Source organism: Trichosurus vulpecula, chromosome 9 (assembly GCF_011100635.1).
Source record: "Trichosurus vulpecula isolate mTriVul1 chromosome 9, mTriVul1.pri, whole genome shotgun sequence".
NCBI classification, from domain to species: Eukaryota; Metazoa; Chordata; class Mammalia; order Diprotodontia; family Phalangeridae; genus Trichosurus; species Trichosurus vulpecula.
In genome coordinates this window covers 150,038,564-150,065,249 of record NC_050581.1, presented here as the reverse complement: position 1 = coordinate 150,065,249, position 26,686 = coordinate 150,038,564, and the positions used below count along the sequence as shown (strand labels likewise).

At 38.3% G+C, this 26,686-nt stretch overlaps 1 protein-coding gene across 3 annotated transcripts in view; it reads right to left on the bottom strand.

Annotated features, from left to right (window-relative positions):
- Window positions 1-26,686, bottom strand: part of TMCC1 (transmembrane and coiled-coil domain family 1) — a 291,947-nt gene that overhangs the window by 66,949 nt on the left and 198,312 nt on the right. Inside the window, exon 1 of one of the 3 annotated variants that reach the window (XM_036739247.1) lies at window positions 6,059-6,131. The exons of 1 other annotated variant lie outside the window; for it this stretch is intronic. In XM_036739247.1, coding sequence (XP_036595142.1) covers window positions 6,059-6,085 — 27 coding nt within the window. In that variant the 5' untranslated portion in view covers window positions 6,086-6,131. Of the gene's footprint in view, window positions 1-6,049; window positions 6,132-26,686 lie in introns of those variants that run through there. One more of the 3 variants, XM_036739246.1, reaches the window with a different exon arrangement.

Below are 26,686 nucleotides of genomic sequence, written 5' to 3'. Positions count from 1 at the left end.
CCTTCCTTTTCTAGATGTTAATTAGCCATTTCTTTAATGATCCATTCTACAATTTTCCTAGGAATCAAAGTCAAAATCTATAAAAGCCTAAGGTTTGCAGACACTATTCTTTTCCTTGTTTTGAAAACTGTAACATTTGCCCTCCTCCTATCTTGTGGTTCCATTCCCATTTTCCATGATTTTTCAAATATTGCTTGGTGGTTTAGCAATCACATCTGCCAGTTATTCAAGATCTAAGGTTATAGTACATCTGGGTCAGGCTACTAGGTGGTCTCTCACTATCTCCTTATTTATGCTGGGCATCATTACTTGTTAGTCATTTTTTGTCTTTCACAGAGAAAACAGACCCAAGGTAAGAATTGGACAATTCTACTTCTTTCTGTTGTCAGTCATTACATTCCTATCCTATCCCATTCTATCCTAAACAAAGGTCCTATCTCTTCCTAATCCTCCATTTTCTCCCACTATACTAGATTTTCTTACTTTGCATTTATTTGCTTTATACCTATTCTGTACTTATTTCTTCCCCTGTTGGATTGTAAGAAGGGATTGATTCACTCTTTGAATTGTAAGCCCAGCACCTAGCCCAATTGCTTCTTATCTGCCTGGGTGATTGACATATCTTAAAACAAATCAACCCCATCTGTCTTTTTTGTGGTACTTGGCTTTTCTTACCAGCTTCAACTCATTCTGAGATTTAGCATTCATGACATTACTTTTACAGGACCATGATAAACTTTTATATTCTTCTGTTACTTGACCTTCCTTCTTCTATTTTCTGTACAATTTTTAAAAACTTAAGTAGGTTGGCAAGTTTCCTATGCATGCACGTTGGTTTTTTAAGATAAATCTCACATTTTTTTTCTTCTTCATTGGAATTGATTCCCTCTGTGTCTTCAGAATTTCACTTCCGCATTTCTCCTTCCTTCTAGACTGACCAACCCTGAAGCCTCTTATTCCATGGTGTCTTCATCTATCTTTCTTCCAAATACTTTGAAACCTTCCCACAATTCAAGAAGCGTGTTAGAGGTTTTCTCTCCTCTAGAACAAGAGGCATCATGGCATAGTAGATAGAGAGCCAATCTTGGAGCCAGGAAGATCTGTCTTGCTTAAGTCCCACCTCTGACACCTGCTGGCTGTGTGATCTCTGGGAAAGTCATGTAACCACCCTGTGCTCTAGGCAGCAGCTAAGATAGTAAGTTTCAGAGAAGGTGCTTGCCTGCATTGGCAGGAGTGTCCTTGATAAGGAGTTCCTAATGCTAATGAGATCACAAGTCCAGTCCTTCCCTTTCTCTCTTCCTTTACAAATTCCAGAACAGAGTTGTAAGGTATATCCAAAGATTGCATCATTTCCATCAGGTCAAGGACTGTTTCATTTTTCCTTATTTTCCCAGAACCTAGCACAGCATCTGGCACACAGTAGGCATTTAATAAATGCTTGTTGATTGATTACAAAGCAATTAAACAACCTATGTGAAACATATTCAAATTTCCTTTGGAGAAAGGTCTAAGTTAAAATATTATTATTATTTCAATATATTGGTTAGCCATAGTGAATTAATCTCTCTCTCTATGGATATACATATATACATACACACATATACACACATATATACATACACACATATCACATACACACATATATACACACCATGAAAACTACAAAAACTAAATAAGCCTACATATAAAGAAATAATTTATTGTGAGGAAAATAAATTTAAGTACAACCACAGGCTTAGATTTTAAGTCCAAACTCAGACTACAGGTAAGATTATCTAACTATCAATCCGTATGTGCCATATACAAATACAGCTACCCTAGATTAGGCAGAGGGCTCTAGCAAAGTTAAATTTTTTGAAGACTGGTCAGTTCGTAAGGCAATTAGCATTTATTAAGTGACTATTTTGTGTCAAATGCTATACTCTCTGCACTTTAGGAAGATCAGTTAGATGAGCTTGATGGAGGAAGGCTTTGCTTTCTCATAATTTGGCCTTACCTTTTTTATACTTAGGTAGTAGTATTGTCTATGTGTCTATTCTTCTAAGATTTAATACTCCTCAGACCTAATTTACTGGTTATTTCTGGCCAGTGTTTGAGATTATCTGGTTTTTAATAGGCCTCACAGTTTTTATATAATAGCAGCCTTCCTTTCTTAGTATTGGTCTCAGTGATTCAGGGATGTCCATTTACTTCTAAGAGGAGTGCTGCTTGTGTCAATTTTAAGATTTCTTACTTGACAGAGGATTGGAATATTTCTAATTTTGCTATAAATTCAACTTAATAAACATTTATTAACACTAAGCTATACTCAATTAACCATATCCAATTTAAGCTAAAGTAAGCAGAAACAGGACAAATTGGTTTAGCTAATGGTGTAATAGAGAACATTATTTCTAAGTACTTGGACATTATACCTAGGTTTTGTGGTTGTTCAATCATTGTTTTAGTGATGTCTGACTCCCTGTGACCCCATCTGAGGTTGCTTGGCAAAGACACTGGAAGGATTTGGCATTTCCTTCTCCAGCCTATTTTACAGATGAGTTAACTTAGGTAAACAGGGTTGAGTGACTTGCCCAGGGTCACATAGCCAGTAAGTGTCTGAGGCTGGATTTGAAATTGGGAAGATGGGAAACATTAAACAAAATAAACAATATAATCAAACATAAATAATATTAATACGTGGCTTTCTAACTCAATAAGCAGCCTTCAGGAACCCATATCTACTTCAGTTTGATACCAATGGTCTAGGTCACTGAGAGGTTAAGTGACCAACCCATTCTAACTCCAAAGCAACACTGTGTTGCAGAAGAGAAGTTATACACTTAAGTTCCATTATAAAACAGTGAGAAGAAAAAAACCTAGAAAACATTTGGAAAGCAAAGATTTCCAAGAAATTAGGGGTCTTTTTTGTTAAGCACTATTTTACATAACAAAATTCCAGCAGGACAAGAATCTGAGCAGTGCTTGGGAAGACTGGTCTCCTAAGTAGGGGCCAAGCCCTTTACCTCTGGAGTTGTGGCCTGATCCAAGGGATGAGTCATGGGGCTTTTCTCCAATAGACCGGAAAAAGCAGAAAGAACCTGGACTACAAGGATAACTACATGAGTTGAAAGAATCAGAGAGAAGTTACAGAGACACAACAACAAAATCTGGCAACTGACTGGATCCGGGGATGGAAGATGGAAGAGCACAAGGGATGCAACCTCATTAATGTAGGCACTCCTGATCAAATAAAGTACTGTGGACAGGGCACTTTACAAACCCTAAAGTGCTACAGAAGTATCAATATTATTAAGAACAGCTCAGAGAGCAACCTACCCACACCTTCACATCCTATGTAACTCGTATCCACATTCTCCCACAAATTTTTCACCAGGCAGACACCCTGAGCATGAGGGGTCTTCCTCTAGGGTTCTTAGCGCTGTGTATGTAAAAATGCAACCCACAGGCCACGGGTGTTATCTCATCTACTTCTCAGTTTATTTTTCTCTTCAGTGTACCTCATGTATAAGTACTGTTGGTAATATGCTACAATCAATTTATGTTTCTAAATGTTTCTCCACTGCCCTCTGGGTGGTCCACAAATTTTATTCTTTATTCTTTAGATATTATGATATTAAATGACTGGCTGTTATAAAGTGGTACTGTAAAAATAATGGTGTTAAAAAGATGGGTTTCCCCCCACCCAAAAAATAGCAAAGAGCAACTAGGTAATGCAGTGGATAAAGCACTGACCCTACAGTCAGGAGAACCGGAGTTCAAACCTGGTCTCTTACTTACTAGCTGTGTGAACCTAGGCAAGTCACTTAACCTTGACTGCCTCCCCTTCCTCAAAAAAATATTTTCTAAAAATTTAATGTTTAAATTAAATTGTAATTTAATTTTTAATTAAGGGACAAGCTTGGTAAGTGTTGATAACACAGCATGATCCTAAATGCAATCCAGCCTACTCTGTTCTTCCTACTCAGTTTTGGGCCCAGTTCACTATACATCTAGAACAGGGACTCTCTACAAACATGGGTGAGGTCCACAGCAAGGGATCCATGGTTATACCTCAGAGGGTCCATGAACTTGGATGAGAAAAAAAATTACATCTTTATTTCAATTTGGTTTTTTTTTGTAATCCTACATATTTTATTTTATACATTTAAAAGCATTATTCCATAGGCTTCATCAGACTGTTCCAAACCATGATACCAAAAAAGGTTATGAACCCTTGATTTACAGCACCTGCCCCAAACAGAAGTCCAACGAAATGGGCTGTTCATCCAACTCTGAATCCAGCCTGAACAATGAGAATTCCTTATCACCTCGTTTTCCTGTGTGGAATGTTGAGCTTTACAGTTTTGAGTAGTTGTGACTCTTATTTAGAAGAAGGGCCTACGATTCTGGGGATTTATGCAATCTGCATAAATGTTATTCACAAAGAAGTATCTGGAGGACCTCAAAATCTAGAGAGGATCCTTCTTCCATGGAGACTCTCCTCTGGAAAACTTCTGTAACAGTGGCTCTATTGATATTTTTAAAATTGAAATTACAATTAAAGAGTACACAGAGACTGTGAATAGGAAAAGAAACATGGGGATGGGAGAGGCGACCAATTTAATCTAAACCCAACAACAACAGCAACAATTCTATTTCCTAGCAAGTCTTACACTAACTACTCTTCTGAACTGCCACAACAACTTAAAGAAAATCAAACCAGCTACAATCTATTTAAATCTTCTTTGTGCCTATTTCCTTTTTCTCTTGGGTTAATAAAGGAGGAAGGAGCTAAAGTTAAGGTTTTATAGCATTTGTTTTTACTGTTGCTTTTTCTCCTAGGGATTTTCTATGAAAATCCTGGCTATGATGCCCAAAAACATGTGGTCAGTAGAGTGACATTTTATAGCCCCAGAACAAACAAAGAGTAGGAGAGGGAGGGGCCCTGCAAAGAGCCTAGAGGTGCGGGGAGAGAAAAGGGGAAACTGCCAACATGGCTAACATTAAAAAGGTTAGGCATAAAAAAACTGTACATTAAATTTTGGGGGAAAAGATCCATATGACAATCCCAAGTGAAACTCTTCAACAGCAGTAACATTTTCATCACCAGGAATCAGGAGTAGGTCAAAGTTGTTCAGTCTCCCCTAAGCTTTAGGTCAACTAGCACCTGACATCTAGAAAAACATACTGTAATCGTTCAAAGAATCAATTTTTAAAGACTATGTTAAAATTAAAACACTGGTTAGTTCCATACATTAGAAAAAGAGCAATGGCGAGGTGAAACAGTATCTTACGCATCGGTACAGACGCGGTTGGATTAATACCAATTTATGCCAGGTAGGAGAGCTTCTTTCTGTTCAATAACTGCTGTATAAATCTGCCCAATGTATTTCAAGCGCTTGTTCTGCTGACATTAACACCAAGCTCAGCACTGCTAGGTGCACAATTCTGCTTTAGAAATCAGCCTTTCTTTCAATGTTTCCGAGGAAAATTGTTAGTGAGGAACTAAGAGACAAAGGCTTTTTAAAAATTAGAAATATTATTTCAAATAGCTCCAACTCAAAGTGCCTGCCTTCTATCTTTAAAATGAACCCAAGCACTTCTCAAATAGTGGAAGGCAAACTTTTTTCAGATCCAATACTTATTAGGGTGAGCAGCCTGATTACCTATGGTTTTTAAGTAACTCTTCACCCACAGACTAACATTTATCTTGTATTTAAACAGTCCATCATAGGGGACAGGTGAAAAAAATCCAGGGGAAAGGTGGAAGTGTGATCTGATAGTGACCATGCACTCTTCAGAAAATAAGGATGGGGAAATTATCAACCAGGAGTAAAAAACACATGCTTTTTCATTTCACAGTTACCACAGTCCCCCAAGAGAAACAAAACAAAAAGACAAAAAAAATTCAGAATAGCAAATGCCAGTGCTCTGAACTGTTCACTAAAAAAATGCTGAGTTTCACCTACTCGGCTCATATCACATGTCTATTAAGCCAGCCCCCACTTGAAATGGCAGAACTACAGGATTGAAGAAGAGATCAAAGAAGACAGATACACACACATACACAACATACGGTTTCCGAGGAAAGTGAGGGTTCCATGCTTGAGAGGAGGAATGTGCCGAATAACCGTCTGGCTTCTCTGGGATTTGAACATGCTGTACTATGATGTGAGGTCAGCAGAGACTGACTCCAGCCCTGTGAGGCTGAATTCTACCCTGACAAAGCAGTATCAATGTAATATGAAGCAAGGGAACCCAGGGCACGTTGGCAGGAGCACAGAGTGGCTGTTCTAGAAAGTAATGGCAATTCCAAAACAAGAGATCTGTGTTGTCACATGCAACAATCTTAAACCCAGTTAAGCAAGATCACTAATATTATTTTAAACTCAAGCAGCTAGGAGGAGATTCAGTAGGTGGCTCAAAGGTATTTTCTTTCTCTTGTTTGCAGTAACCAATAAGACAAAGAATCAATGCCGAGTGTCTTGACAAGGAGCCAACTATCTAACCTGTTTTAAATCAATTAAACAGAATCCTGATTGGGATTTGAGATTAAAAACTACATTCTTTCTACTTATATTCAACAGTTCTAATACAAAAACAGATATTCCTTTGGCTTTTTGGTTTCTTCAATGTCATGCAAGTTCTACTTTGAGGCTAGAAATGAGTTGATTGTCATGAACAAATTTAATATAACCAGGAAACAGCAATAGAAGAATGTGTATACAAAGTGACACAGTTAAAAAGTTGCCATTGTACCAAATAAGATAACATAATCAACAAGAAGTCAGTAAAAAGCCCTCATTCAAAGGGTAGATGTTAGCATGAAATAATGATTCGGTTATGAGTTCCTTGAGGTCAGGGATTGTTTTTGCCTCTTTTTGTATCCCCAGCACCTGGCACATGGCAGGCACTTAATAAATGATTACTTAATTGAATATGGGGTTAAAATCTATAATAACAATACCAACAGCATTTATATAGAGCTTTTAAAGTTTGTAAAGTGCTTTACAAACCGTGGCTCATTTGGTCTTCACAACATCCCTAAGAAGTAGGGACTATTATTACCAACATTTTACAGATGAAGAAATTGAGGCTGAGAGAGCTTAAGTGACTTGTCTAGGATCACACAGCTGGCAAGTGACTGAGGTAGGATTGGAACTCATGCCTTTGTACATCTAAGTCCAGCATTCTAGCCACTAGCCACCAAGTTTATCCATCATAACAAACTGAACAAGTAGGCAAAAACATACAAAATGAATGATAACAGCAAGCTGCATCAACAAAAGATGGTGACTACACAAACTTGGGCAGAAACACACTGAGGACGTTTTTTTAAACTAGGTCTTCCCATCTCACTCAGTCTAGAAATGCATGGATAAAGCACAGGCTCAATCCCACTCCTGTTCAACCCAAGAGTTTTGACTCATTCCATTTCCACCCTGGGCTGGTTCACCCCTCCTGGCAACCCAATGGCCTCCCACTCCTAAAGGCTCAATACCACTGATGCCAAACTTAGTGAAGACACCTAATGGGCATAGCCCACTGCAGCTCAGAACTCCCAAGCTCAAGAAATCCATCAGCCTCAGCCCTGCTGGTTTCTGGGATTATACTTATGTCACTATATATACTGACAGAACATTTAATAGAATATATAGGAAATATGAGTTACTGCTACAGGGATTAAAAAAACAAACATGACACTAGATGGAGTAAATGAGACACCTTCTTTTACTCCCTCAAATGCCTTGTTCTTTCCAGAATTCACACTAGTCAGTAAGACACCAGAAATAAGTCTCCAAGAGACCCTGAATTTGACTTAAAGGAAGAATGGACTACAGTTATTTCAGAGTAATTGCCCTTTGTCAAGTTTTTGCTGAGGTGTACAAAGTTGGAAAGGACCTTAGAGGTCAACTAGGCTAACCTCTTACTTGACAGAATACGTAATTAGAGTCTGGAGAGTTAAGGGATTTGCCCCAGGTCATCTAGTTAGCAACAGATTCACACTAGAATCCAAGCTTCATAAATCCCGATCCAGTACTTTAACTTTCTCAAAGTGAATCCAACAGGAAATAATTTTCAGAAGTAAAGGCAGGGAATTTATAAAAGGATCTGGATTCAAATCCTCCTTCTGTTAATTCCTGGCCCAGGTGATCTTGAACAAGGTATCAAACCTCTCTGATCACAATGTCCTCCTCTGTAAAACCGAAAGGTCAATCTACATGATCTCCATGGTCCCTACAAACTCTGAATCCTACTGACAAGTTAGATATTAATAGATCTCAATCCACGAAAGAGCAGAGTTCTAAGCAGACAAAGAGAATATCCACTTAGACAGCTTAGAGATCTCGGACCTTTTGGATCTAAAACAGATCAGATTATAAATGTGGAGCTGAATGGGACCTCAGGGGTGATTTAGTCCAGCTCTCTCATTTTAAGATGAGGAAAACGAGGCCCAGAGATGTTAAGTGAACAATGATTAGCCCAAGTTCAAACAGAATTCAGGATTCAAACCCAGGTCCTCTGACTCCAAGGTGGCTCTCTAGATAGAAAACTGGGCCTGGAACCAAGAAGATCTGAATTCAAATCCAGCCTCAGACACTTACCAGCTGTGTGACCCCTTAACCTCTGTTTGCCTTAGTCTACAAGAGAAGGAAATGGCAGACCACTCCAGCATCTTTGCCAAGCAAACACCATGGACATTATTGGTGTGCTATGGTCCGTGGGGTCACAAAGAGTTAGGCATGACTGAATGACCGAACTAACAAACCTCTGACTCCAAATGCAGTGTTCTTTCCTCTATAACACATGTGGAAGCATAATGAGGAGCATTTTAAAATATTAATTTCTACAAATGCACATACTATAAATGCAAGAATTCTTCTGAATTTTGTGCTAAGTGGCACAGAATTATAATGAAAGCTCAAATCCTCCAGTAACACCGAAGAACATAAAGTCTTCAAATATGGCCTATGGAACAAAAAAATGCCTTGATATACTCTGTTGATAATAACTTAGGAATCTGATGCCTAATTACAGACGCAAAACTAATGAGAATAGATAAGTGAATACTCCCTTTGGGAATCAAATTAATGGTAAAACAACTGTATTTTAGTTAACCGAATATTGTTAGAAACATGCACCTAAGTTGACTTAATTTTTTAGAACATAAACTCCTTGAGGGTAGTGATTATTTGATTCTTTAGATCTGTATCACTTCTGCCCAGCAAAGTACCAGGCACATAGTGGATGCTTAAAAATAAATGTGAAATAGAAAAAGGAATTGTTCCTTTAGGGAATATTTGTATTGGATAGAACAATTAGAGGGGAAGTCGTATGGTGTAAAACCTAATCCAATTAAATTCAATACACTAAACATGTCACACTAACAAGTCATGTGGTAGGGGCTGAGAACACAAAGAGAGGTTTGATATAGCCCCCTTGAGTGGTACGCTTCTGAAATCTGTGATTACACAAACTGGAGAGAGAGGTGAAACAGTAGAAATAGATGATGGAGTACAGAGCCTATCAAAACCACAACCATCCTGGAAAGGTGGGTTGAATCCAATAAGACAATGTTTATTAAGGGTACACGTCTAGTCAACTACAGAAGTACTAGATTGGGGGGGCAGGGCAATTTGCCTAGATTCATGTGAGACACGACTGGGAGCTTTAGTAGATCAACAGGTCACTAGGAGTCAACACTGAAGCCTGGCAACTGGAAAAACCAGAACTATGTAAGACTATATTAGCAAAGGTTTAACCATCTAGGAGGAGGGGGTGACTAAGATGGTGACAGGACTAAAAAACCTAGCACTCGAGGGCTGGTTCAGGAACTGGAGGTGTTTAGTCTAGAGAGGAGAAGAATTAGGGTTCCCCTCTTTTAGTTAGACTCACAGGAAAGAGGGACCAGATTTTTCTGACTGGCCCCAGGGTAAAAAACCAAAATTTACAGAGGCAGATTCTAGCTTGATGTAAGGAAAAGCTTCCAAACAATAAGGGCTCCCCTAAAATGGGTCTCTTCAGGGGGCTGCCCATCTACATCTATGTAAGTCATGAAATCACGAGTTCTCAAATTTCTTTAGTTTTGGGACCATTTAATAGTCTTAAAAATGACCAAGGCCCCCACTGGCTTTTGTTTAAGTGAGTTATATCTATTGATATTTACCATGTTAGAAACTAAAACATCTTTGTATTACTATGAAAATACTGTTGAGCTCAACGACCTCCTTGAAAGGGTCTTGGGGCACCTTAGAACCACTGAGTTAGGTGACCACTTGGTGATATTGAAGAAAAGCTGCCTGTTTGGGCTCGTGTTGGGAGTAAATGACCTCTGAGGTCCCTTCCAACTCGGAGATTCTATGAGTCCCTGAATTCATTTCATGACTCCTATAGATATGGTAGGTGTCATGTGTAACAGAATCGCAAATGGTCATGTTAACATTGTACCACTGTCGCTTCCAGGAGAAGTCAGCCTGGGGAAGTACGGTCATAGAACCACAGATTTACAACTGGAAGGTGCCTTTGAAGACACCAAATCCAGCCCTTTCATTTTACAGAAGAGGGACCTGAGGCTAAGAGATGTTAAGGAACTTGTCCAGGGTCACTCAGCTAGCTAGTAAGTGTTTGAAACAGGATCTGAACTTGGGTCTTCGTGAGGCCAAAGCTTAGTGCTCTCTCTGCTATGACGTCTAGCTTTCAAGAACAGAATTAAGAAAGTTCAGAGACAAGATGACTAAGAGGAAAAAGGGGAACTAGCTAGAAAGATCAATGTCAGTGAAAAAGGAACTTACTAACTGACTTCAGTTTGAAAAGATACACAGAGAAAACAGAACAAAGTTACTTTTGGGAAGTACCACAGCATTGTAGACTTGTGCCAACAGTGCTAAAGCTCACTAGGGATAACCCAGAGTTCTACTGGGGAAAAGAGAAGGAGCACAGAAAAGGGAGGAATCCTCTTTGTCATGGAAGGGTTCTGTTTTTTCTGCCAAGGAGAATGATCTTCAGGCTAAAAAGGACAGAACAGAAATGACTAACAGAGACTCTAAAGAGAGCTCCACGCCTGCCTTTGTTTTGTTCCTGTCACCAGGCCTAGATGAATGACTTGCTCAGGTAATAAAGAACTGGCAGATCATGCAGATCATGTCGCTGATCCTTAGTTGGTGACACAGACTCTTCTTTCATTGTCCATGATCTTTCAAGGACCACCTCCTATTAGTTTGTTTTTTGTTCTGTCCTTTATATCCAAAGTCATAGTTTCTCCAGAAAAAAAGTCACAAGCAATAGCAACAATCTAGACATATTGGCAATCTTCTCTGGATTATAATTTTGGCATTTAGGAAAGGGGTCCATTTCCTTTGTTAGTGGTGATCAAAGTGATACCATAAGAGATTAAAGACAGGCATCACTGTGACCATCCTAGAGCCTAAGGTGCTAGAGAAAAGTTAGCATTTCCCTACCTAAAAAAGGAGGTAGAGGTCTGATAATCATACTCAGAATGTATGAAAATCAGTCAAAACCTACAGAAATACTTTAGGAACAGCAGATATTATTTCACTGAGTAATAAAAAGGCTTGACAACCGGTACATGACACTAGATATGTTGACTCAACCAATAAACACCTACTAATTGCCAGGCACTATACTAAATGCTCTGTACAAAGATAAAAGTAAAAGAGACCCTGCTCCCAAGGACCTTATAATCTACTGAGGGAGATAACACATACAATATAAACAAGTATATACATATAATAAATACATGATATATAATATATAGAAATATTAAACTATTACATATGCACATATACATATATATCATGTACATATTATATCTCTATCTATATTTTTTTACCTAGATAGAACATGTACAGAATGAATACAAGGTAGTTTTGGGAGAACAGGTACCATAGCTGTGGGTAACAGGACAAATTTCACACACAAGATGATACTTATGCTAAGTCATGAAGGAAGCTGTGCATTCCAAGGAGGAGGTGAGGGGGAGAGTATTCTAAGCATGAAGGATGACCAATGCACAGGCACAGTGACTGAAGATGGAATATCGTATGTACAGAACTAATGTGGTGCATGGTGGGGGGAGTAATAGCCAAGAAAAAAGGAGGCTTGTATCTGATTCTAGAGGTAATACGGAGTCACAAGAATTTACTAAATAGAGGAGGTGACACAATCAAATGTACACTTTAGGAAAGTCCCTCTTGCAGTGATACGGAGAATGGATTGCAGTAAGGAGACATCTGAGATAGGGAGACCAAACAGGAGGCTATTTATAAAATCAAAGGCCACAGATGATTGCCAGATAAAATAGGGCAGTGACTTTGTGAATATAAAGGAGGAAACATATAAAACAGCAATCGAGGCTACAAGACTGCTAACTGTTTGTTTGGATATGTGGGATGAATGAGAGTGAGGAATTAAGGATGACACAGAGGTGGAGAACCTTGGTGACTAGAAGGATTTCACTGCCCTTGTTCCCAAGTGGTGATGTTCACAAGGGGAGTGAATTTGGGAATAAGGATATAAATGTTATTTTAGACATGTGGAGTTTAGGAAGGAGAGGAAGAGGAGAAGAAGGAGGGAGAAGAGGGAGGAAAAGAATCAGAAACAAAGAGAGAAGGGGAGGGAGAGAGGAATAGGGAAAGGAAAAGGGAGACGAAGAGAGAGAGGGAGAGGGAGATGGAGACAGAGAGAGAGGGAGAAAGAGAGAAATGGTGAAATGAGAATTTAATTATGTCATCCTAAAAAGAATTTTCTAATGTACCAAGGCAGAGGTTTGAGGTTCCTAATTGTCCATTTACCAACTCAGTGGTTTGCTATATGCCTCCTTGCATTAGCTGAAGTATTTGATCAGTAGTCCAATCGCTAAGAAAACTGTGAAGGGGAAAGGTATTGAGGGAACTTAACATCAGGGCCACAGTTGGAAGGTTCAAGGTAGTTTTTCATGCAGTTGTAAACAAATTATTTTACTGACATTTTTCATTTAGAAAAACAAGTATTATTCTGTTTGTAATAATTAAGCAGTAGCTTTCTCTAGGGGGGAGAGGACACCAAAAAATGACAATGTCCATAAACTACTACGGAAAACTGAGTTCAGAGCAGGTATGGGGACTCATAGTAGCTGGATGAACAAGAAGAAGTACGACGAGTCTTCTGGTAAAAGAGAAGAATACCAGGATTTACCAGCTGCCATGTAAGTGTACCCCAATGTTCACTAGGCCTTATTATCTGATCTGCTGCTACACTATAGGGAGCCCAGTTTTGCCTTCTGACCAAATGATGCCCTTAAGAATGAGGAGGCCTTTCCTTCTGCCTGCAGTTGAATCTTCCTGTAACTGCCGTGACATCCAATAGCAGCTCCGTGAGAGCAGGGACTGCTTCAGTTTTTCTGTTTGTCGTCTTAGTATTCAGCTTAATACAGTGTCGCCACATAACAAGCCCTTAATGCATATTCTTTCCTTTGGTTAGGGGATAGCGGGGGTGAAACTCATCTGACAATTAACATTCTAGTTAATAGTCTACTAGATTTCCCAGATTAATTTAGTCTGTTTAGGGGTAAATTTAATTTGTTTGAATGTCCCTACCCCAGTATCATTATGTTCAGCACAAATGTCAAAATCATTTATTGTTCTCTTTCCTCATTCTATACTGTCATTACATGTTCCAGAGAGCTGAACGAATGTTAGACAGCTATAACTACTAAAGATGGAAAAGCCTATAGAGATAACTTCATCATACAATCTACTTACTCGTTACTTAGTTACTCTCTTAGATCAGATTTTCTTAACAAGAAAGCAGGGGCAATTTAACCAGTTAAACTACAGTAACTCAAACTTCCTATGACTTTGGTTAGAAGGCAGGGTAAACAAATTTAGAATTTGGTGTTGCCTGTTAAGTGTTAAATTAACAATGAATGACTCATATTTTTATATGAAATGACATATATCTTCATTGCCATGAAAGTACCTAAATTTCCAAGTACCAAGCAACATTACTAGAAGCACCGCAAATTTTGAGGAAGATTCCTTGGTCCAATGATGGAAAGGAAAGAAACAAAAATAACCCTCTTAACAATTTGACATTGTCTGGAAACTATACATTCAGATATACTTCAACGTACTGTCATCCTCTCCTGTGGCTGGATTGTGAAACATTTCACTGCTGTTTCCTTCACCTTGTTAACTCGCTCACTCCTCTCTCCTTGGTTTCTTTTCAAAATGGCACCAACTGCTTCTTCGTTGGTATCATGCCATGGAGCTAAAGCAGCACACTTCATCATGTAGTTCTGCCTCTGCTAACTAAAGCTTCACAATAGTTCCAAGACTGGTTGTTACCTTTTCAAGACAAATATCCTAATGGGAAATTTCTACAGTAATGTTACCCGGCAGGGTTACCAAACAGACTGGATCCCATGGGTATTAGCCTCTATCTGTTCCTCCACGATTATAACACAAAGCATACACATTATAATAGAAAACAAAAGTCATAGTATCAAAAAGCTGAGTCCTCTTTTTCCCCCTCTTCTGTTAAAAATTACTGAGACGAAAGTCAAGAATTCTCAGTTCAAAAAAAATTCTTAGCAAGGATTTAGTAAATATATGTGCATATATTTACATATATACTCACACACAATTTAAAAAAAATTGTTAAATTTTATCGGCTGGGTAGTCTAATGTGTAATGATTGTGAGACTGGGGGCTCTAATTTTAGCTCCATTGCAGGCAGGTCACACTTACACTCTGCCTCAAGCTGCTCCATATGTAAAACAATATTCTCCTGCAGATTTAGTTTTAGAGAAGTAAATGATACAAAGCACTGATTAGTTCCTCTTTGGGAAAGGCCTGGAGAAACACAAGGGCTCATAAAAATTTCATAGATCACTAGTTTTAAGGTTAAAAAGCAAAATAAAATCCTGTATATGAGAAATCTGATCTAAAGTCCTGGTGATGGGGGGAATCTGCTATCTGGATCTCTCTCTTCCAGAGCGTGCGCGCTCGCTCTCTCTCTCTCTGTCTCTCTCTCTCTCTCTCTCTGCCAAAAGCAAAGCAGCCAATAAATTCTAAATGACAATTTCATCCTTCAAAAGGTCAATGAACCAACCAGGACAACTGCTATTCTGGAAGTGATTCTGACCAACAAGGAAGAAGACCTAGTTTCTAAAGCAGAAATGAATAGAAGCTCAGGAGGAAGCTAACCATTCTATCTTAGAGGAGAGGAAAGTTAGGCATGGCACAGCACAACATGTACCCTTGCTTTTTAAGAGAGCAAAAGGTCTAAGGATATGTATGAATCCATGGAGTAAAATTCTACACAGGAAGTCAGTTCAAGAAGGACGGGAAACAATCAAGAATAAAATTTGGTAGGACACAGAGAGAAACATGAGTGGTAAGGAATAAAGAGGGGAGCTGGGCTGATGCCCAAGGAAAGAATGGTGTCAAGCGTGCCAATAGCTCAGGGGAAGATAAGAAGTTGGCAAGGAAATTCAAAGAACAAGTGTCTCTGTCTCTGTCTCTCTGTCTCTCTCCTCCCTCTCACTTGGGTATCTGCTGGAGCTCTCTCTGCCAAAAGCAGAAGAGCTAATAAATTCTAAATAACAATATCATTCTTCAAAAGGTCAAGGAACCAACAAGAATAACTGCCATGTTCTACCTGATTCCAATCAACAATGAAGCACTGGCTTCTCAAGTAAAAATGATGGGTACCTCAAGAAGAAGTTACCTACCCTATCTTGGAATTACAGTATGTGTGTGTGAGTGCATGCACATGCGTACGTAGGATAGGGCTGCCACTGCTGCTACTCAGGACAGATGAGATAATAATAACAGAAACAGAAAAAATATTCAATTCTTATTTTACTTTTATTCTCTCTGCCGAGATGAAGGATGTTTTTGGACTAAGAAAGCACTGAAGCTAAATGACTACACTAAAAAACCGAAACCCAAGATAAACAAATGAATGATTTGAAATCACCATGTCCAAACAAATTTCATCCTATGGTTCTAAATGATATGAATTCTGAGCCATTAGTGAAGGAAAATGGGGGAGGTAACAAGGAACTGAAACAAATGGTATCTCAATTTTTTTAAAAAGTAAATTTAGTTGAGTCTGCAAACTATAAGCCTATGAATATAATTTTAATTTCTTTCAAAATTCTAGAATATGATTTCAAAGAATTACCCTGTAAACATTAATAATAAAAGTAATTGGTGATAACAGTTAATTAAGAACAGGTCATACCAGGCTAACTTTATTTCCTTATTTTGACAGGGTTACTAGATTAGTAAATCATAGATTCAGAGCTGGAAGGGACCCTAGAGGTTGTCAAATCCATCCCTCCATTTTCCAGATGAGGAAATGAGATCCAGAATGGCTCAGTGACTTGCCCAAGGTCACAGAGCTAGTGCACATCTGACCTAGGATATGAATCACAGTCTTTCCAACTTCCCAAAGCTCTGTCCTCCATGCTGTGCTGCCTCTCTGGCAGAGGAGGCTGGAGACAGACCTGACCTGCATGTCAATGAAGCACATAACAGCTAATGTGCTTGTGGACAAGATGGAGAGAAATGGGCCAGAAGTAAAGTTAGAGTAGGTAGAATGATTAATGAAAGTCAGCATGGGGGGAGGTCTTGAGTAGAACACTTCAGCAATATGCGCTGGTCCTGTGCTATTTAACCTTTCTATTAATTACTAAGATAAAGGTACAGATATTTGTAAATGACACAAATGGAAGAGTGATAGCTAGCTAACATTTTGGATGACTGTATAAGGATCCTGAATGACTCCGGCAGGCTGGAACAGGGGGTCAACTGTTATATAACATTTAATTTAACAGATAATTGTAAAAAATTTTGGTTTGTTCAAAAACAACCTGACAAATACAGGCTGGGGAAAACATGGCTATATAGAAGGGTCTGTCTAAAAAGACTTGATGCTTTTCGTGGACTGAAAGTCCAATGACTCAACAATATCACAAAGCAATTAAAAGAGTTTCGGAGGTCACTGTCACATTCTACTCTGCTCTGATTAGGCCACATCTAGATTACCATGTTCATTTCTGAACCCCATATTTTAAGAAGGTCACTGAGAAACTGAAGGGCAACAAGAATGATAAAGGGTAACAAGATGATACCATACATGAACCAATTTTAAAAACCTGGGTTGTTTAACCTGGAGATGATAGGACTCAAGTCTTATGATGATTGGGGAGGGGATGTGGGGGGTCAGGTCATGACAGCTGTTGTCAAGTATCTGAATGGGTCCCATTGGGAAGAAGGAGTGTTGTTCTGGTTGTCCCCAGAGTACAGAGCTCAGAGGCAGAGTCCACATAGGCAGAAGCTGCAGAGAAACAGTGCAATTCGATTTAGGGAAAATAACTTTCTGACAACTACAGATGTCCAATGGCTCCTTCCATTAGAGCTGACAATACCATAACCCTTGGTTCTTTTTTGGCACTACTGTGCAAAAGAAGAATGGGCTGCCTTGGCACATTTCCCTTAAAGGCTCTATAAATTTCCTGGTTGAGGATGTTGTAGAGGGAATTCTCATTATGAAAACTTCATGTCTTTTGTTTTTATGTCACGTTCATTTCTGAAGGTATCTCCCCCTTCTCTCTCTTTTCCCAACCCCTTCCCCCATAACTCCCTATCCTTGTAACAGAGAGAAAGAGTAGAGCTGGGATTTCATTACTACAGAGAACTCTCAGTTAAGGAAGTTCTGTCTCTCAGGGCAGGTCAGCACCTTCTCTGCAACCTCAAGTCTGAGAGTGCTTCCTAGAGTGCTAAGTGACACAGGATGTGTTAGATGTAGGATCTGAATGTAGGTCTTCCTGGCTTTGAGGCCAGCTCTCTGTCCACTAGGACACAAAGCAACAAAGATTTTAAAAGATTTCATTTTTAATAAATTTTTAAAAAGAGAGGAAAGGAAGCATTTTAAAAAAAAACCAACATACATCAAAATACATCAACTGTGTCTAACACACTAATATTCTACATCCATAGCCTTAAATCCTTGCAATGAAGGAAGGGAATCTTTTCTAGGTCCAAGTTTGGTCATCATAATCACACATCATTCAAGCTGTGTTTGTTCTTTCCATTTGTATTGTAGTCATTATATGTACAATTCTCCAAGTTCTGCTTACTTCACTATGCATTAATTCATATAAATCTTTCAAAGTTTCTCTAAATTTTTCATTTTCATCATTTCTCACAGAATAGTAATCATTCCATTGCATCCACATACCAGAATTTGCTTAGCCATTCCTCAATAGATGGATACTTCCTTTGTTTCCAACTCTTTGCTACCACAAAAAAAGAGGTGCTAAGGATATTTTCATATGGAGCCTTTTTTTCTTTTTTTCTTACCTGCTTGGCATATATGATTGGAAATGGAATCTCTTAGTCCAGCACGGATGGACATTTTGGCCACCTTTTAAAAGAATAATTCTAAATTGGTTGCAGAGTAGTTAGACCAATTCACAGCTCAACTAACAGCATATTAGTGTGCCTGTCTGCCTGAAAGTCTCTGGATGATATTTTTTTCTCTGGTTGTAAAAGATAATCTCTGAAATTCTTTCCGACTGTGAGATTCTGTGATTTTTATATTTAATGTTTTGCTGCAAAATTCTATCTGTGCTGCCAGCAGAAGTCCAAAAAATAAATTCCACATAGAAGCTGAACTGCCTTCACCCACTGCTTCTATAGTTACAGATTCTTTATATACTTGTCAGAAGAGTAGCTCACAAGATCCCTTCTGTCAGGCAGTAGAGAACAAGAATATTGTCTAAGATGGAAAAAAATCCTTGTAAAATGGAGGTGGGTGTGTCACATTGGGAGATTTGGTTAAATAGTAACCAGCAAAAGGTCACCTTGTTTACTTGTTTCTGGCTTGATAAAAACTGCAACATAACAGGACAGGTCATAGAGGCCTGGAACCCTCAAAAGCTTTCCGTTTGGGGGAATGAGGGATAATAAATCTAAAATAAATCTAAAATTTAAACGAGGTAAGATGTGATCCATATGATCAAAATATCTCTAATCCTTGAGAACTGTACTTACTGAGACCTAAGTTTTTTTTCTTTTTTAATGTATTATTGATGCTCTTTTCTCTACATTACTTCTCTACATCACTTCTCAATGACTTTTGTCTTTCCATCTTCTTTGCCCCAAAGAATTCTCCTGTATGACAAATCAGAAGAGTGAAGCAAAACAAATAAAAACATTGGTTATGTCAGAAAATGTATGCCACATTGGGCACCTAAAGTCCATCACTTCTTTGTGGAGAGGCAAAAGGCAAGCTTTACCATCAGTCTTCTGAATTCAGAACTGTATACTACATTGATCACTGTTCTGAAGTCTTTCAATGTTGGTTTCCTGTATATTATTGTGGTCATTGTGCAAACTGTTCTCTTGGTTTTGCTTACTTTATTCCCCGAGAGCTTTTGACAGCAGCAACATTGCCTTTGGTCCCCATGGAGACTTTACTCTATGGAGCAAAGGGAAAGAAAAGAGTCTGAGAGTGCACTCATCTACTTGCCCTGGCGGAAGAGCAGCGGCAGAAATGGAATGCACAGAACTCGAATTCTGATTTCCTGACCCTTCTCCAAATCTATGACTCTACCCCTGCCAAAGGGACTCTTCCTATGGGGAGCAGGCTTTCTCTAAGAAGTGCCTCACACAGTGTTACGAGTGTCCAGCCTCCATCCAGCCTGCTAGTGGCTCCAACGCTGTAATTCCAACCATCCCAAGGAGGCCTCTTACTTTGGGATGAGGTTTCCAGAGAGCTCTAGATGCACCATCTCATTGATCCTCACAACATTATGAGAAGTAGATACTATCACTGTCACCATTTTACAGGCAAGGAAAGTAAAGATCAGTGAGATCGAGTAGTCTGTCCAAGGTTATTTCTAAGGCAGGATTTGAACTTGACTCCAAGTTCAGTACTCTATACATTACGCTAAGAGCCCAAAGTCACAGGAACACAAGACGAGGCCATATCCAACAGAAGATATACAGGGAAAATAGATTTTTCTTATTCTTTAAAATAAATATTCTTTTAAGAATACAGAGAGACATATATACTTTAAAATAGTTCTTGGAAGTACAGGAAGGAAAACGTTTCTTGAATGTAGCACTCACTTTTAGGATAGACTCAAGGTAGTACAAATCTCCAGATCCTTATGTCAGCACTGAAAACTTAAACAAATTGCTTAAGGACATATATTACTCAGTATCAAAAACAAAATCAAGATTCATGAATTCTGATTCCCAAGACAGTATTCCATTTAATATTAGACCATACTTCTTCTTTGGCATCAACTTGGAAACTGCCACATTCAACCAGAGTCCCAAGCTACTTTCTATCCCCATCCCACATAGGAGCTGTCTCAAGTCTATAAAGATGTTTTTATATACCACAAGCCTGCTTTTTCTCCGCTGCTGTAGCCTGTAAAAAGGTACAGTACAAGCTAGAAATCTAAGCAAATTCCAATGTATGTCAACAACTGCTCAAAAGGGGAGAGGAGGGAAAAGCTTTTGTGATGAGAGCCCCAAAGCTCTGAAATATAACATAAGCTTTGTTGAAATCCCCAAGGAGACAATCTGTCATCTATCAATAATCAAATGGCATTGATCAGAAAACAATTAATGGGGACAGCTAGGTGGCACAGTGAGCAGAGTACTCGCCCTGGAGTCAAGAGGACCTGAATTCAAATCCAGCCTCAGACACTTGATGCATTTACTAGCTGTATGACCTTGGGCAAGTCACTCAACCCCAACTGCCCTGCCTTCCCCCCCCAAAAGATTAAAAAATAAATAAATAAAAATTAAAAAAATAAAAGATAAAATCAAAAGTTTAAAAAGGGGGGGAGAGCTAAATGGCGCAGTGAGTAGAGCACCAGCCCTGAAGTTGGGAGGACCTTAGTTCAAATGTGGCCTCAGACACTTTGACACACTTACCAGCTGTGTAACCTTGGGCAAGTCACTTAACCCCAATTGCCCTGCCTTCCCCCTTCAAAAAAAAAGTTAGAAAACAATTAATGACTATATTCACTGCAGAGACATAAAACTTACAGAAGCTGAACTCTCTCACCCTGTGGAAAGAGGGACTGATCTCTGTGGGAAGGTCCTCTGAAGATGTGAGAAAAGCATCAAACAGCAATTTTGTGCTGCCTTGGAGCTCTTTTTGAAAAAAAGCTCTATAAAAATTCACTTTTTCATGATATTGATCAGTTGTGCTGATTTTTTTCCTCTTTTTTGGGGGGGAGGTCTTTAAAAATACTATTTATTAAACAGGGTGGGATGCTGGAGATAACTATGACATAAGAAACAGAAGACAGCAATACAATCTTATTTATTACTAACAAAACCCTTGTTTACCAAACTGGAGATAAGATTTCCTTAATGCGGAAATTTTAGAAGATCCTAGAGAATCAGAAAGAGGTGGCAGGAAAGAGTAGGTAAAAAGGACTAGTACTTAGATAACATCATTCGTGTTCTTTTTATTTCTCCATAGAACTGGGCATGTAGTGTCACAATGAATGCCTTGCAGGTAGTCAAGGTTAAGACCACATGGGGAATTTCTAGATATGGAAACTCCCCTCTACCAATGCTGGTCTGCACCTTCTCCGCAATTTAATCTTAAGAGAGTTTCTTGGGGAAATACTCAAGTTATTTGCTCAGTCACATACCTAGCTTGTGTCGGAGGCAGAATTTACCCAGGTCTTCCTAGCTCTGAGATCTACTCTTATCTACTATGCCATGATGCCACCAGCACTCTATCCTCATTTTACAAATGAAGAAACTGAGGCTCAGAGATTAAGTGGCTTGCCCATACTCACACAGCTAAGGTTTAAGTGTTGGCCATGAAATTCAAACTCAGGAGACTTTCTAATTCTTCAAGCACTCTGTCCCCAATTACTCATCGTCTGTTAGGAGATCAAAGGGGCAGAAAAGATGCCAAATTAAGCAAAAGGAAAAAGTTGTCAAAGTATGAAACATCATGCTAAGAGAAAAATCAGGAAGCCTGGTTTTGACTAATAAAAAAATTACTTTGTAGTCTGATGTGTCTATCAGTTGATCTCGAAGTGTTTTTATACTGAAGAAAGCCGTTTTTTTAAAAAATAAAAATAAAAAAAATCCATATATCATGTGATCATCAACCATTTTCATTCAGTGCTCTAAATTATTCAATTTTTTTCTTTAGGTTCCCTGCTTCACGACAATAAAAGACTTCAATTATAGAGGATGCTTTATTCATTTATTCACTCTTTAGGTACATTATCAAGCAATAAATTAAGTCTTTGCTCTTCCACAAACCAAAAAGCTGCCTGAGAGGATACAGATAGGGACAGAATAGTAAGACAAACTGAATCATCTTCAAATGCAAGTATAACCTTAAAGAAAGGTTACTTTGATTCTTAATGACCAACTTGACTCTAACTTCCCACACAGATATACATGTTGGTTGAATGGATATGTCAAAATAAAACCTTAACTCATATGGAAATGCATACTACCTTCTCTTCAAAGACATCTTCAGATTGGGTTATTTACCAACAAGCTGAAACTTGGTTAAGTTACATACATTCCCAAGGCCTTAGTGTTCCTCGTCTAGAAAGTGAGTGGGTCAGCCTAGATGATCTTTAATCTCCCTTTCTGATCTGAAAAAGTTTGCCATTCAAAATGTTCTAAATATACACTATCGAATTTCAAGTATTCAGACTCCTCAGACTGCCCTGGTGAAAGGAATAGGCCTAGTTTCTTGATAACCTCCATCCTTCACACAGGATTGTTTTTGCTTAAAGAGTGAAGACCCTTTCAAACCTTAATATCAAGGATTCAGCAAGACTTTAATCTTTACAATCTCTTTTCCTTGTCATAATGACTCTTTAATGCCTGTTTAGCAGATACCCCTTTGGTCACTATTTTCTTAGAGTTAAAGAAACTTTTGCAGGGAGGGTAAGACACTTTAGTTTATTCCTAATTAAAACAGCCTACAAAAGATCAGAGTGGTCTGAACACTTCAAACTAGAAGGTCCACCTTAATCCTAATGAAAAAAAAAAGCAAGATCTGTCTTTGACCCCAAGGTATGGTAATTCTATACTAAACAGCTGTCAGCTGAAACCAAACCCACTGCACAGAGACAGTGTGGTGAACTTGGCAGTGACCATTCTGGAGAAAGAGATGACCATGTCAGCAAAGAGTTCCTGTGAAAGAATTATGTGGCCCATTTTCCTCTAAAATTCAGTGTTGAGTTTGTATATACTTATATCCTTTACTCATGACATCATAGGACCCACATTCTCTAGAGAAAGATCGTGGGGGATTCATTATACATACCCATTTGTAAGGGAAACCCAAGCTGAAACATCCTGCCCTTGCCAAGAGACCATTATTTAAAACTACAATTCTGGATTAAATATACTCCAATTCTAAAGAGTCTCTTAGAAAACATCAGCGAAAGCTCTCCTTGAGTGCCATCTTTGGAAGGCACATTCAATCTGCTTAAGACATGAGGCTCCTAAAAGCCTTAATGAGAAAGACCATATAAAATGAGTCATTTATTAAACACGTGAACACACACATGTGCACTCACCCATCCCAAAACATACTAACAAACCAATCTCTCCTGAAAAGGGGTAGTGGGGCAGGTAGGGAGAAGCTTGCTTCATTTGCTTTTTTGAGCAATCCACCAGAATAAGGCTAAAATATACAATAAACAATTTTCAGATGAAAGTCTCCTTTTTTTGTTTTTGTTGTTGGTTTTTTAAAAACTAAATCCTAATTGCTACATTCTAATTTCTTAGGCACTATCAAAGCAGGATATGAATTTGGGCTGTAGGAGTTGGATCTGAAGAAAGGCAGAGAAAAAATAAAACAGTGAGAAACTACAATTCACAGGCAAACATAGTTTGAACTTAGGTTTAAAGTTAAGTTATGGGAGAAGTTATGCATTTAGCCATACATATGACTGACTCACAAGAGAGGTAGGAAATTGAATTCTGTTTAACCTCAGCCAGAGGCACAAGATACAAGCAATGATGGAGGGTCAATGCCAAGACACCATGCATGGTTCTCTATGTCAGAAACACTGCACATAAGGCATTTTTGATGGCTTGTTCTGATTATTTTTCTAAGATCTATTAAATCTGAGCAACTTGGAGTGTTGTAAATATTCATCTATTTCATTTGGATTGCTAGTTTGATGGGCATATAATTGGCCAATATTAAAAACTGCTTTCATTTTATCTTCACTGGTTGTTCACTCAACCTTCCTCATTTCTCAGACAGGCAGTTTGGTAAAACAAGGTCCCCCACTAGTGTGGTTTCACTTATTTCAGCCTGTAATTCATTTAACTTTTCCTTCAAGAATTTGAGTGCGATGCGATGTGGTACATGTTAATATCGCTTCACTGTCTATGGTACCTTTTAATAAAATGTAGTTTTCTTGATGACATCTTTTAATCAAGTCTATTTTTGCTTTTGTTTTGTGTGAGATTATGATTGTTAACCCTGCCTTTTTTTTTAACTGCAGTTGAAACATAATAGCTTCTGCTTCGGCCCTTTATTTTAACTCTGTGTCTTTCTGTTTCAGGTATGTCTCTTGTAAACAACATATTTTTTGGATTCTAGGTCTAATCCATTCTCCTATCTGCTTCCATTTTATGTGTGAGTTCATCCCACTCATATTCACAGTTATGACTGCCAACTTTGTATTTCCCTCTATCCTATTTTCTTATTTATACTATTCTTTTTTTTAACTGTCTCCCTCCTTAAAAATCTGTTTTGCTTCTGACCACTACCCCCATTAATCTACTTTCTCTCTTATTAATCCTCCCCCTTTATTTTAGCCCTCTTTTCTCCTACTTTCCTGTAGAGTAAGGTGAATTTCTATATCCAGTTGGGTGTGTATGTATGCGCACACACACACACACACATTTTTATATATACACACATCCTCTTCAAACCAGTTCAGATGAGTGAGGTTCAAACACTGCCTGCATCCTACCCTCACCTCACTGACCCCTCCATTATTTTAAAAAAAACCTCTTTCTGTGAACGTTATTTGATAATTTTCCCCATTCTCCCAATACAACCGCCTTTTTTACCCTTTCCTTTTTCTTTTGAGATCATCTCAACATAGGAGACTTATACCCCTGCCCTTTGTTTATGGAGACTTCTTTTAACAGTTCTAATAATGATAAAGTTCTTAGGAGTTACATGTATCATCTTCCCATTTGGGAATATAAACAATTTAACCTTATTAAGTTCCTTATGCTTTCTCATTCATGTTTACCTTTTTATGCTTTTCTGCAGTCTTATGTTGGAACATCACATTTTCCATTCAGCTTTGGCTTCTTCATGAGGAATGCTTGAAAGTCTTCTATCTCATTAAATATTATTTTTTCCCTCTTGTAGCCTTACACTCAGCTTTGCTGGATAGGTTATTCTTGTTTCCTTGCTCCTTTGCCTTCCACAACATGATATTTTAAGGCCTCCATTCCTTTAACATGGTAGCTACTAAATTTGTTAAATTGTGATCCTGATTGTGACTCCAGAGTATCTTAACTGTTTCTCTCTGGTTGCTTGTAGTATTTTCTCTTAGACTTGGGAAACTGGGAATTCAGCTATAATATTCCTCAGAATTTTCAGTTTGGGACCTCTCACATGAGGTGATTAGTAGATTCTTTCAATCTCTATTTTGCCCTTTGGTTCTAAGGTATCAGGGTATTTTCCTTTTCCTTTATATTTTCTTAAAATATAATGTCTAGGCTCTTTTTTTTGATCAGGCATTACAGATAGTCCAATAGTTCTTATATTATGTCTCCTTGACCTGTTTTCTAGATCAATTGTTTTTCCTGAGATATTTCATATTTTCTTCTTTTTAAAAATATTCTTTTGACTTTGCTCTATTTTTTCTTGATTATCTCATGGAATCACATCTAACTCTGATTTCTAAGGAATTATTTTCTTCAGTATTTTTCTTTGCCTTTTTTCACCAAGCTATTAATTCTCTTTTCATAATTTTCTTGCATCACTTTCATTTCTTTTCTAATTTTTCCTCCACTGCTATAATTTTGCTCTTTAAAAAGAATCAATTTCTTCTAGGAATTCTTGTTGGGCTTGTATCCAATTTGCATTTTTTCTTTGAGGTTTTGCTTGTAGAAGTTTTCAGTCATGGCCTTCTGAGTTTGTGTCTTGCACTTTTTTATCACCACAGTAGCTTTTTATAGTCAGGTATCTTTAGTTTGTTGGGTATTTTGCTAATTTTTTCAGCCTATTTCTTGACTTTGGACTTTATGTTAGAGTTGGGCTCTGCTTACCTGCATAAGAAGGGGGAGGGGAGAGCATGGAGGAATTGGAATGACTGTCCTGAGTTTCAGAATTTTATGCTCTGCTCTTTTCACAGCTATCACCTTAGTTCAGGCCCGCATCACATCTCACCTATATTATCATAAGAGCACACTGATTGGTCCTCCTACCTCAAGTTTTTCACTACTTCAGTCCCTCCTAAAAACTGCTGCCAAAGTAATTTTTCTAAAACATATTTGACCATATCATTCTCCTATTTTATACACTACAATGTGTCTTTATTTTCTCTAGGACCAAATACAAACTTGTCTGTTTTGCATTTAAAGCCCATTATAATCTGGCCCCAAATCACCTTTCCAGCCTTATTATATACTGCTCCCCTCCA